The 13,897-nt window shown below is 45.3% G+C and overlaps 1 protein-coding gene across 19 annotated transcripts in view; it reads left to right on the top strand.

Moving 5' to 3' along the window:
- tacc2 (transforming, acidic coiled-coil containing protein 2) overlaps positions 1 to 13,006 on the top strand; it is a 57,923-nt gene extending 44,917 nt beyond the window's left edge. For all 19 annotated transcript variants that reach the window (XM_065959573.1, XM_065959564.1, XM_065959570.1 and 16 more), the window contains 7 exons: positions 2,418 to 2,561; positions 3,230 to 3,306; positions 7,465 to 7,508; positions 10,120 to 10,280; positions 10,407 to 10,513; positions 11,050 to 11,170; positions 12,038 to 13,006. In XM_065959573.1, the coding sequence (XP_065815645.1) occupies positions 2,418 to 2,561; positions 3,230 to 3,306; positions 7,465 to 7,508; positions 10,120 to 10,280; positions 10,407 to 10,513; positions 11,050 to 11,170; positions 12,038 to 12,103 (720 nt within the window). In that variant the 3' untranslated portion in view covers positions 12,104 to 13,006. The remainder of the gene's footprint in view (positions 1 to 2,417; positions 2,562 to 3,229; positions 3,307 to 7,464; positions 7,509 to 10,119; positions 10,281 to 10,406; positions 10,514 to 11,049; positions 11,171 to 12,037) is intronic.
- Positions 13,007 to 13,897: the final 891 nt, after the last annotated feature.

The raw sequence follows: 13,897 nt of genomic DNA, 5'->3' as shown, positions 1-13,897 counted from the left end.
AAGCTGCTTTCACACATGCACTCCTGAAATTTTCTGGACAATTTCCTGCAGGCTGCTCCTGAAATCTTCCTTGATTTGCTTTTTCAAACGTGCCCCTCACAACAGGAGACAATCCATGATGGACAGAGGGGAAGGGAAGTCAGAGAAGGCAAAAAAGGACACAAAAGAGTAGGACAAAGTGCGACGCTAGGAATGCAGTTCCTAGAATCCCCTCGACTCGCCTCGACTCTCCTCGACTCTCCTCGACTCCCCTCGACTCCCCTCGAATCCCCTCGACTCCCCTCGACTCCCCTCGACTCCCCTCGACCCCCCCTCGACTCTCCTCGACTCTCCTCGACTCCCCTCGACCCCCCCTCGACTCTCCTCGACTCCCCTCGACTCCCCTCGACTCCCCTCGACTCTCCTCGACTCCCCTCGACTCTCCTCGACCCCCCCTCGACCCCCCCTCGACTCCCCTCGACTCCCCTCGACTCCCCTCGACCCCCCCTCGACTCTCCTCGACTCCCCTCGACTCCCCTCGACCCCCCCTCGACTCCCCTCGACTCCCCTCGACTCTCCTCGACTCCCCTCGACTCCCCTCGACTCCCCTCGACTCCCCTCGAATCCCCTCGACTCCCCTCGACTCTCCTCGACTCCCCTCGACTCTCCTCGACCCCCCCTCGACTCCCCTCGACTACCCTCGACTCCCCTCGACTCTCCTCGACTCCCCTCGACTCCCCTCGACTCCCCTCGACTCCCCTCGACCCCCCCTCGACTCCCCTCGACTCCCCTCGACTCTCCTCGACTCCCCTCGACTCTCCTCGACTCCCCTCGACTCCCCTCGAATCCCCTCGACTCCCCTCGACTCTCCTCGACTCCCCTCGACTCTCCTCGACCCCCCCTCGACTCCCCTCGACTCTCCTCGACTCTCCTCGACTCCCCTCGACTCCCCTCGACTCTCCTCGACCCCCCCTCGACTCCCCTCGACTCTCCTCGACTCTCCTCGACTCCCCTCGACTCTCCTCGAATCCCCTCGACTCCCCTCGACTCCCCTCGACCCCCCCTCGACTCTCCTCGACTCTCCTCGACTCCCCCTCGACTCTCCTCGACTCCCCTCGACTCTCCTCGACTCCCCTCGACTCCCCTCGACCCCCCCTCGACTCCCCTCGACTCTCCTCGACTCCCCTCGACTCTCCTCGACTCCCCTCGACTCCCCTCGACTCTCCTCGACTCTCCTCGACTCCCCTCGACTCTCCTCGACCTTAACACAGAAAATGTACCACAGGACCTGCAGGAAAGTTTCTGGGTAAAGTCAGAGGAGACACTCATCTAACTCCCAAGACATTTTCAGGAAGTCAGGGCGCCGGTGGCCAAGTGGTTTGTGCGCCCCATGTGCAGAGGCCTTAGTCTTTGAGGCAGGCGTCCCACGTTCGAGTCCGACCTTTGACTCCTTTCCTGCATGTCATTCTTCTCCACTCACTCTCGCCCTGGTTTCCTGACTCTCCCCACTGTCCTGTCTTTCAGGGAAATAACTTTTCCAGGAGTTTTCTGCATGTGTGAAAGCCCCATTATTAACACTCTTATCCTCATATCAGTGGATCTTTATCTATGTGCCCCCGGTGTGCCCCCCCCCCCACTATTTAATCAAATCCTCCAATAATCTGGCTCTCTTAAGGATAACTAAACCCTCACCCAGAGCAGAGTTTCAGCAGAACAAAAATGGTGCAAGAATCAGGATTGTCTTTGATTGGTAATGGAGGATCTGTTGCTGGTTGTGGTACTCTGCTTCAAAGGCCACATGGACACAAGCTTTCAGGACACAAACTTTTACTTCCAAGTATTCCACCTCTCATCAGAGTCTTTCTAAATGTAGGAGAATAGGGATAACACTGTACCACCAGGCTACAGTTTAAACTAAGATTCTTGCTTCAACAGGTAAGACAGGTTTTCTTTGTTAATAAGCTTTAACATGAAACTAACATGAGTTTCAAATGCTGCCCACCCCCCCCCCCCCTCCTTGTATATGATGCAGTGTTGTCCTGTATCAGCTGCTGCCCTCCTTCCTCTCTGCCTTGCCTGGACCCCGATCACATCCGAGCTCCTGCAGTGAGCCGGGGCGATCGTGAGTGCTCAGCCGGGGGGGCAGCATCAGACAAATCACTCGGCTTATACTGTGGCAATGAAGACGGTTTCATCCAATCATGTGTGTCGGCTGCTGCTGACCGAGTCTTCAGGAGCATCACTAGCCTGCCTCATTTACATACTGTTTTTTTTTGCTGCGTGGTTTTCATTTTGATAAGAGTTTGATGCTGCCTTGCGATCCCGATTTGGTTCAGTTATCCTGATGAGACTGATGTGAGGGTGTCCCATCTGCTCTGGTTTTTTAACCCATTATGTTTCCTTTCATGTCCCTCCTCTCCTTCGTTCCCTGGAAGCAGCACAGAGACCTGTCCTCGCCCGTAGAGAGCGCCGTGTCCAAGAACTCCCTGTACACCAGGACCAACAGCAGCAGTTACATCGACGGGGAGAGCCCCCACCTGCCCGGAGAGCTGGACCACTCGCTGGGCATCGCACGAGAGGAGGTACCCCCAAATATGCTTCTCTTTGTTTTTATAAAATCATGAGTACAGAAATATAACTTTTTAGAGATTGCATTGAGAAGAAAAGTTTACAGAGTGCTGAGAGAAACAAAAAGCAGGATGCTCGGAAACAGAAACCCAAACAACAGTAAAGAAGTGAAATCTCCTGTGAGGAACTTTGTGTTTCCTGATGGAAAATCTCTTCCTGCTGTTTTCAAACTTATCACTCACTCAGAATCTTTACTTTAAAAATGTTTTAAAAAGTTATTTTTTTTATTAACAGAAGGGTGATGTAAACCACCTGATCTGTGACCTCCACTGCAGCATCATTTAAAGGCATTAAAACGTCTTCAAAGGGAAAATAAATCTCCTCGCTGATGGTGATATTTTGCATTTCTTGGCCTTATAGAGGCATCAGCATTTATTCTGGTCTGTTTCATAGCCAGCTAACATCTCATATAGTATAATATGCATATATTTTAACAGAATCACAATCTGAACTAAAGAGTGGAGAAGATAAATTGATAAATTGTATTTTTATTTAAAGCATATAAATAAAGGAGGATTAGTCCGGTGTGATCAAAAACTTTTTCCAGGTGTGAGTGTGAATGGATTGATTCTAAATTCAACATCTCAACCTGACCTGATGGTTTTATTTGTTCCCCTCTCAGATTGTGTCAAAGGAGAAAGAAGTGCTGGAGTGGCAGAGGAAGTATGAAGACAGCCGGCAGGAGGTGGTGGAGATGAGGTAAGAGTGAAGTCCCGCCCTCACACAACAACAACAACACACCTGTGCATGTGTTTATGTGCGATTGTTCTCTGTCCTAATGCTGACGGTCTTTTTTAAGACGTCTCCTGTTATCACCGTTTAACCTCTTAATAATTTAACTCGCTCTGAGTGTCGGCGCCACAGTGGACGGAGATTTACTTACTTTTTACTCGAGTGTGGAGGAGAGAAGAAGAGAAGAGGAGCAGATTAAATATTTATGTAGTTTAGATAAAACAGTTTGGTAGCTGAAATATTACAAGTTTTAAAAAGTACTCAAAGATGATCTGTGTAAAGCTGGTCTGTAAAAGTGTTTTAAGAAGAGATTTAAAAGATGAAACTGATCGTGTGAGCCTCGTTTCCTCCAGCAGACTGTGCAGAGAAAAAAGCACGGTCATCTTTTGTCCTGAGCCCGGACTGTGGAACGACTAAAAGGGGGAGGATGTTAGGCTGCGAGTCGGCTCCTTCAGAAATGAAAGATCAGAGAGGGGCATTCGTTTCTGTAAAATCAGTAAAATCTTAAGATCGACTCTAAAACGTAGAGCTAACTCGTGCAGGTCTGGCCCCCTGAATGGGCCCTCTCATGATATTATTAAAATCAGAGTATGCACATTCGATCAGTAGTGTTAGCACTAGCCTCCTGGCTAACAGCTAGCCTCCTGGTGAGCCTGCCTAGTTCAAGTTAAGGTATCTTTATGAGTCAAATGCACAACATAACAGGCAAAGCAGTCATAGCTGGCAATGAAATGTTGGTGTTCCAAGCTCTCCTTAACAATGCAAAAATAAAAAATAGTATAGAAGTATATATGTTCCCACATTTCCTTTTTTGGGTTAGGGTAACTTAATTAACTTACCCTAACCCTACCCTGTGGGGCTAACAGCTAGCCTCCTGGCTAACAGCTAGCTTTCTCTGAGCTCGCTTGCGTCTTATCATTTCAAGAATAGGTGGTTTACAATTTACTGAAACAACAATACATAAAATGTGTGTTGTTGCTTTAAGAGGTAAAGGTGAGTATTTAGGTGTCAAATAACATTTAGTCATTGTTGCTGACATTTAGGATGGACCATGTTTTTGCTAACCTCCATGAGCCCTCCCCCCCGGAGACTGGGCCCCAGAAATCTGCCCCCTTTATCCCCCCTCATGGGCATCCTTAGATATCATCTCTACGTTTAAGCCCAGTTCAAATTCTTGCTGCAGCATCTTGGACGAGGCTGAGCCGTGTGGTGGTGTTTTAGTTGAGACAGAAAGCATGAACGGACCTTCTTCAGAGCTGCATGACGTAGAAATGACTTTATTTTATGTGATACTACTAAACGGGTAAAAGTAAGACTGGAGAGCTCTGCTCAGCTGCCTGTCTGAAGTCAGGTTACTGTCAAAAATGGCCCCTAAAGTTCTTCATGCTGGCGCTACATTAAGAGTCCTGTACGACCTGGTGGACATCCAGCCTATGAGGAGTTGAGGTAAAAATGGGATTAACTATATTTATATTTGGGGAGACGGATCATCATCATCATGTCCGGCTGATAATCGGGGTTCATGGAGGAGGAGATGTTTGCTGCTGAGACGTTGTTGTCTGTCAGCAGGTGGTGGGTGGGGGCCAGCTGGCCGCGGCTCAGATAGTGTGGATAAGAGAGAGCTTACTTCATTTGACTGATTGGGCTCAGGATAAGGACGAGCTAAGAAGCTAAGGGGCAGGCACGGCTAATCAATCCTCTTACCTCTGGCAACCTGCTTTAACCAAAAACGAGGCTTCCTATTGGACTAAGATGGTTGCTGGCTTTGAGAGGGGGGGGGGGGGGGGGGACTTCTGGAAAGAAGACTTAGAGGTCCCATATTCTTCTTTTTCTGGTTTTATTTGCTCTTTAGTGTGTTTTCCAAGTGTCCTGTGCATGTTTAGGAACATCTATGTGCAAAAATTCAAAGTCTGTGGAAACGCGGCTTCTCCTACGTCCTCCTGTTAGCTGTAGCATTAGCTGCATCTAACGCTCGGTTCTAGCCCCCCTCGATAAAAATGTGTCAGTCCGACGTCATTGTCAGTGTGAGATCACTGATCTAAGCCCATTGGCTCGTTGTGGCCCTGCAGCTCATGTTGCACGCCCATTAACTTCTGTAGCACGCCCACGATATGCTGCAGCCTGCGGTAGCACAGTAGTGCTAATGTGCTAATGTTTATGCTCCCCTCGGACGGAGCCAGTGGCTGCATTCGTGTGAGCAACTGACCAATGACGACAGAGCGGATCGGCAGACCAATCAGAGCAGACTTGGCCCACATGGGGTCTAACAGTGTGGGCTCAACAGAGTGTAGCTGACGGACTCAGAGCGGAGAGGGAGCAAGGAGGAGCAGTTCATGAAAACAGACACTTTTTTTAACTTTAGATATTGTGAACGTACAAAAGTAGGAACATAGATTAAATATATGAACCCCAAAAAGGGCAGAATATGAGCTGTTTAAAGGGGAAACTGGATGCAGGGTTCAGATTAATAAAGGAATAAAAAGATTACATTAGAGGATACCTGAAACTTCAAACTAAGCCTACTCAACATGGGAAACATTTTAAAACCAAGGACAGAGATACAGGAGGGTGTTTGAGGAGAACTCAAAATCTCGTTGTTAAAATCATTTAAAATATGATCCACGTCTGATGCTAGCGATGTGAGCTAACGCTAGCTGTCCTCCTGTGGCTGCTACCCGTCTCACCTCTGACCTACCTCTCAACATTTCTGGAGCCAGCGGTCTGAAACATCCTCTAAACGTCGGCAACATGGCCGTCAATACACAGCTGAGAGTTATGTGCACAATGTGACAATCACAGCAGCATCAATTAGAGTTAAGTGCGACAGATCGATGCGGAAAAAGACAGACGCCTCATTTACTGTCTCAGCCAAAAGGAGCTGTCACACGTCAGCGCTGCTCGTACTGCTGGGTTGGTAACTTAAATCAGCAAACAGAACATCATTATAGCTTGATGCTAGACGTTTATATGTTTTAAATATCAGTCATATAACCATCAATCCATACATTTATTATCTATACTGCTGTCTCCCGTTCGGGGACATGGGGGCCTGGAGGCGATCCCAGCTGTTATTGGGAGACAGACGGGGTACAACAGCCAATCACAGAGCTGACATATAGAGACAACCAGCCACACTCACATTCACACCTACGGGCAATTTAGTCTCCAGTTAACCTAACGAGCATGTCTTTGGACTGTGGGAGGAAGCCGGAGAGAACCCACACATGCACGAGGAGAACATGCAGACTCCACACAGAGAGACTCCTGTCAGACGGGGATTCAAACCAGGAACCTCCTCGCTGTGAGGCGCTAACCACTGCACCATCATTCAGCCATCAGTCATATAATCAATGACATAAACAACATTCCTTCACTTCATGGAACAGGATGAAAAATACTGCCTGGTATTCCAACTAAGTCACACTTTCAACCATGTTTGGTCACTAAATTTAGGTAAAAATTTCACTGAAACGGGGTTAGTGCGCGCGCCCCATGTACAGAGGCTATGGTCTTCCAAGCGGGCGGCCCAGGTTCGAATCCAGCCTGTGGCTCATTTCCCGCATGTCCTTCCCTACTCTCTCTCTCTGTCCCTGATAACCGACTCTATCCACTATCCTATCTCTCCATTAAAGCCCCAAAACAAATCTTAAAAAAAATTAAAAAGAATCACTGAAACGCACTGAAAAGACTCAGCCCAGGCCAAAGTTTATCCAACAGGAAGTAGCCCAGCAACGGTTGCTATGAGAGGGGAGCTTTCTGATTGGTGGTCAGCAAACCAGTCAAAGAGCCAACAAAGGGTCAATATCCCCCTGGAAATTTTAACTCTGCACTGTAACTTTTAACTCTTTTTATATTTTTGCTTTATTTATTTCAATTAATTTCATTTGAATTATTTTTATTTGAACATATGTTCAGATTTAATAATTTCAGTGATTTTTAAATGTTCTATTTTAATGTTTCTTTTCTTTCCTCTGTCATGATGCTTTTGATGTCTTGTGTGAAGCACTTTGAATCGCCTTGTTGTTGAAATGTGCGACATAAATAAACTTGCCTTGCCTTGAAATAATGTGTTTAACTGATATCAACTCTTCCATATTCTGATAGTCTTCGTCTTGTCTTCCACAGGAGGATCGTTTCAGAGTATGAGAAGACGATTGCTCAGATGATAGGTGAGTTCAAAGTTCAACACTCTTTGTCAATGCATTATAAAACCTGAGCGTTCATCCCGTGTTACAGGACCCGCTGAGTTTGCAGCACACGTTGAATTTGTTATTTAAATACTCTGCCATCACTGCAGCACATGTTGATTTAACAAACTGAGAAAACGATCGTGTAAAAAGGTCTTTGTGTGACACTAACTTTAAGTCTGTCTCTAATCCTCTGACACGAGCTAGCTCTGCTTTGTGCTCACTTTTCATGTTCGACTTGTATGAACCCCGATGTCTTCAGAGGGGCCGACATGCTCACCTCTTCACACTCCCGTCCAGCTTCTCTGGACTCATTAAATCCCTTTGCAGGGTCACTCTCTGCATAACTCCCGCTGCTCTCATCCACTTCACCAGCTCTGAGCATTCCTGAACGTTTGATTTTTTTCCCGCAGCTGTCTTAATTTTCTCATTAAAGCACCGTCACAAAACGGATCGACCTGTCTCTGCTTCTGTCTTAACACACTCGGCTCTCTCACCTGTGCTGCCCTCCCAGCTTGACTTAACACGGTCCCTTCTTTTTCTTTTCTGCTCCCATCTTTGCCCCCCTTCACTGTTTGATAACCCTGACAGGCATGCCAGGTGAGTAACGCGGCGTCGTCCTTCACTTGTTTCAGCTCACATCTTTCCACCCGTCCGTCCGTCCGTCAGAGAGGGGAGCAGACGTGCTCTCTCTCTCTCTTCATCTCATTCACTGACGTTTGTTTGTGCGTTTTGTTGCATTTCATCTTGTATGTGAAGCATTTAAATCTGATGGACTCTTTTTACATCGTCTAGTCAGCTGCACTCTTTATAGTCCCGATGTTTCGTCAGAATGTGCGACATGTTCCTCATAAATAAATCATAAAGTGTGTCCTGTGTAAATGTGTCTCTGAGTCCTGACTGTCTACAATGAGGGAGAAGCTCGAGTCCCGCTGGCTGTGTTGTTGTCAGAGCCGTGTTTACATGGACGGGACGGCCGGCTCCTCCCCTTGTGTATAAAAGCTGTTTTAGTCAAGAACTAGAGAGAAGAAGAAGAACATACTCACTGATTATTTGGATGTTAGTAAGAGTTTTTAGATCACAGTCGCATGTGAAGCTACGAGCTAACTAAAGAGCGCTAACATTAGCAAAGGGTGGTAAACACATATCTTGTGATGTGCATAAACAGCCAAGGAAACTATTCCATGCACATCTGCATTTTGTACATGTTGGCAAACATACTTCCTGCAGAATCAGCGAGCTGAGCAGGTTGGACTCCTAAGCTTGTGACGGGAAAGGAAAAGCTGGGAGGAGCTTTGCAATGTCATACTGAAGGATCTAGAAAAACTCATTAAGGCGGAGCCAGCTTTGTCTCGATGGTATTATTTATTTATTTTGGTGTTATGATCAACTGTCGCAAACAAATTTCCCCCTGGGATTAATAAAGTATTTCTGATTCTGATTCTGGTTTACACACTCGAACAGTATCAGGGAAGTTTTGAGGAGACAGTACAGATGTTTGTGCAAAAACGCAGAAAAGTAAAAATGTGTCAGGAAATCACAGCTGAAGAAAAACAAAAGTATGTGTACGTCTGTTACCTCTGCAGGAAATCTCCCATCGTTCCGTGTTTTTGTCTGCATGCTGCATTGGTTTGTCAGATATACATCTTCATAAAGTGTAGTATAAATACTGTACACTCATACTAACCCATGATTACATTGTGATGTATTGTCAAAGGTCAAATGTTTGTTTTTATGTGTATATGTTTAAGCCACTACATCAGACAGAGGACACGCAGGCAAACATTCTTTTTTAACTGCTTCCTTTTGATAACGAGTACATTGTGGTTGTTTTTCAGTCAGATTATTTATGTCATTATCTTGGAATAACAACGCTGGTTCTTTATCTAACGTTGTTGGGTGTTTCGCTTTGACCCACCTCAAATTATTCTCGCTCTGAGAAAATGACGGGAGCTCACTCAGCTCATCTAAGCTAGCTAGGCGCGGCTCCTGTGATGAGTTCATTTCAGTTCCTTTATTTCCCTCAAGATCTCAAGAAGTAAACTCATGACAAGAGGATCTGTGTCGTTATCTTGAGATAATAGATCTGTTTAGCCCGCCGTTTCAAGCAGCCCCCCTGTAACGTTTTTGCCTTCAATCTGAATGTTGCAGAGCCGTAATAAGGGGAAGAAATTATCCCCCCTCTGTACCGTCTTTGGAGGTAGTAACAAAGGCCTTATGGTTTCAGGGGAGTGTGTGTGTGTCTGTGTGTGTGCGCATGTCTAACAGTGTGTGTATGTGAAGCTCATGAAATGCAAATTCAAAGACTGGGAACGCCAATATTACACCCGTCGCTGAATCAATATGAATGTACAAAGACGGGAGCTTAGATACGGCACATGCAGAAAAGGGTTAATGACATAAAATAAGTCAAGGTCACAAGAAAACAACCAGAAATGACTCGTTATTACTGTGGGGAAAAAAAGTTAAATAAAATGTTTGGCTGTATGTCCGCTAAGAGGTTTTCCATCCTTTAGCACACACACTGATGATCTGATCTACTGTGTGTGTGTGTGTGTGTGTGTGTGTGTGTGTGTGTGTGTGTATCCTTCAGAGGATGACCAGAAGGAGAAGTCTCTGTCCCATCACACCATCCAGCAGCTGATCATGGAGAAGGACCAGGCGCTCTCCGACCTCAACTCGGTGGAGAAGTCCCTGGCCGACCTCTTCAGACGCTACGAGAAGATGAAAGATGTTCTGGAGGGCTACAGAAAGGTGACACATTATCCACCTCTAATGAGCCGTCTCTACTTCGGCGAGATCGGCCTTGGAAATCTTCAAAAAACACAATGATTTTATGCCCCTTCTGGCGGGTAATTAAATGTGTTTATTTTTTTTTAGAATGAAGAGGTTCTGAAGAAATGTGCTCAAGAGTATCTGTCCCGGGTCCGTAAGGAGGAGCAGCGCTACCAAGCCCTGAAGATCCATGCAGAGGAGAAACTAGACAGGTGAGACTCTCGTTATATCACACTTACATTTACCACTAAGGACATAAAAAAACACAAACCACAAACTCACATTCATAAGGCTGAAATTGCAAACATAACTTTAAATAAGACTTTGAAAGACTTCTGAGGTCACACAGAGGTGACTTCTGAGTCTGTTATCTTACACCTGGAGCAACGAGGAACACAGCTTTTGTCACATGGAAATGCAAGCAGCACAATTTCCTCCTCCCTCACCTGCTTTGACTCAGGAAGATTAAAGCTCTCACCCTGCACGGGACAAAAACTCCCAACCCCCATGCATCCTGATGTGCATATTTCTAATACATGCAGACACACTTACATGCTCAAATGCTGGTAAAAGTTGCATTTTACCAGAACTACCAGTGTCCCCTACAATAATCCTCAAAATATATATTGAATATAATGTGAACACGAACCTTTTGCCTTGAATGCCATTTCCCAATACTTTACCCCATGTGCTATAGATGGTTTATATAGAGTCCTTGGTTCTCATTGTATCACTGGTTTGATTTCAGGGCCAATTCAGAGATAGCTCAGGTGCGAGTTAAGGCGAAGCAGGAGCAGGCCGCCTACCAGGCCAGCGTGAGGAAGGAGCAGATGAAGGTGGACTCTCTGGAGCGTACTTTGGAACAAAAGGTCAGTTAGATGTCCGCTCTGTTTTTATGTAATCATAATTATTTTAGTCTTTGGATTTAGTTTTTGTGGGGCCACTGCAACAATGTAAGTAAGCTATTTTAATAGCTATTAAAGGAGCAACCAGTAAGATGTGTACTAAAATGATAAAGGTATCTTACTATCTGATCATTAAGGAAACATGCTATGTTGAAGTGCTGGCTTCTCTGACAACAATGCAGCAGCCAGTATGTCCTCCTTCTAACTTTAGATTCTGCTCCTGAATGCTCTGGATTTGTTTGGACCACAGAAGGTAGACAGTTTTAAGGTGACCCCCCACACAGCCGTTTTGGACGCCCCTCGGTTTGTCAGATATGAGAGCAGTTATCAGGTCAACAGGTGTTGCAGTGATGGAAGCGGTCAAGAGAAGTGGTTCAGATAGAAGTGATTGTACCCGACCTAAAAAGCCTCTGCATGTTTCTAATAAGCTCCACGAGCAGAAACGTGCTCAAACTAGGATCAATATTGGAGATGCTTTTGAAAAATGGAGAGAGGTTAGAACACAGAAAGGTTTACAGACCCATGCAGAGCTGGATAAACACTGAAGCTTCAGAGTCCACCACATGGTGACCTGAGTGAGCATCCACTCTAGAGGGGGGGGTTCGGGGGACAGCTCTCTACAATGTTTAGAATTTAGACTGCAGTACCCATTTTAAACACTAGGGGGTCAGAGTTACATACTGCTCCTTTAAAGCATATGAAATGCAGTACTTTTTTTTATACCCACAAACTTGCTTGATTGCCACAGAAAGTTTTCATTGGATCACTATGTTTTTATCAGAGGTCTTCTTCAGGTGATAACCTTAAAACGTTTTACTTTTTTTTTCCCAGAACAAAGAGATCGAGGAGCTGACAAAGATCTGTGACGAGCTGATCGCCAAGATGGGGAGGAGTTAGCGGCCTTACCGCGCCCAAGCCAAACCTCGTAGAGAAATTTAGCAGTTTTTTGGAAACACTCCTTAACCAAATGAAGCAGAATCATAACAAGTAACCTTTTCCACTCTTCCAAGGACTTTACGGACTTTAAAGGACAAAGAGGGTCTTTGGCTTGATTTCCTACTGAGCGGGATCCCCAGGAGACGCTCCTCTTAATCACTCTGTACATTTTTTGATGTGTCAGTGTTCTGTACTGTATCAGGGGGGTCTGGTCTTAGAAAATGTATCATATCACTGATTCTAAATGTGTGTGAGTGTGTGTATGATAATGAGAAAATGAGAGCGTTGTTTGTGGGATTAAATTATCTATGACGTTGCCATGACAGCCACTGAGGGTGAAGACTGTTTACCTGCTCCTGTAGTTGTTGTTTCCTTTTCAATATGAGAGACGGACACTTTGACTAAACAGCGACTTAGAAAGAGTCTTAAAAATATCGATGCACCACAAAGAGAACACAAACGATCACAATAACCTCCTGCATGTGAGAGAGACAGAACAATGTTAACGTTTGTATATAGTGTACTGTAGCAAAGTATGAAAAAGATTCCTCTGCATCCTTTTTTAAAAAAGTTATTCTGACGCCCTCCCGCCTCGTCGCTCCCCTCACTTAAACCCTTGTAGATAATTGTCATACTTATTGTAGCTTTCTCAATGAAATTGTGGGACTTATATTTTGGATTTTATTTTGATATAAAGCAAACTAATCTTGTGACTGTATTCCTGTTGTGACCAGGAGTCATTTAATGTTTTGGATGTCCTAGTCCTGCTATGGTCGTTTGTGTCACACTGAGGAAGAAGTCTTCTCTGCACAGCTCCTGTACAGCATCTGCTTACAAAGTGCAATAAAAGATGGCAATACAGCACGTTGGGTCTTTTTTTGCTTCCTGTCTCGCATGCTACACTATCCCACGGGAAGGTGGAGAGGCTTCCACATGACGTGAGATATCATACATGGTGGACAATGATCCAGGGTTCTTTGACCTTGGAAAATTTCAACTTTCTGTTTTCAGATAGTGTTTCTACAATTCACTTAGCAGACTCTTTTATCCAAAGCGACGTACATCAGAGAGTAAGTACAACACAAGCAAGGATCTAGAAAAAAGGGAACAATGTCAGTAAGAGCAAACGATCAGCTTTGAGTCTGATTGGACACACAGGTGCTGACAGGAAGTGACCAGAGGCAAAGCACAACATTGAGGGCAGTTCTTGAGAGCTCTAATCAGTATAGAAACCATCTTATAAGTCATCGTTATCAAACAAAAACCATCGTCATTACCATCATCATCATCAATAATATGGAGACCATCATCATTAAGTTAGTAGGTATTCATGAAAGAGCTGGCTCTTTAGCTCTATCTTAAAGGTGCAGAGGGACTCTGCACATCCAATGGAAACCTTTAATTACTACCGCTAGTAATAACTTTATAAATAAAGCATTTCAATAAAACAAAGATATAAAAGTGCCCCAACCTTCAGCAAGGTGATCTGGCACTACTACCACCCGACGTCCCTGACGCCTAGCCTCCATCATCAGACTGTGTCGTCCCCTAAACCACCGCTGTCCTCATTCATCCTCATAGCAAGGAAGTGTGGACAACAGGAACGAGAGGAATACAAAGGAGAAATCCTTCCTGCATATTATCCAATTTGCTCTTTTTGTAAATCGCCTCGAGATAACACTTGTTGTTGGTGAATTGGTGCTATACAAATAATGATTGATTGATTTATGTTCAGAAAAGACGATGGACGTCTTG

Source organism: Labrus bergylta, chromosome 10, assembly GCF_963930695.1.
Source record: "Labrus bergylta chromosome 10, fLabBer1.1, whole genome shotgun sequence".
NCBI classification, from domain to species: domain Eukaryota; kingdom Metazoa; phylum Chordata; class Actinopteri; order Labriformes; family Labridae; genus Labrus; species Labrus bergylta.
This window is presented reverse-complemented; position numbering and strand designations above follow the sequence as displayed.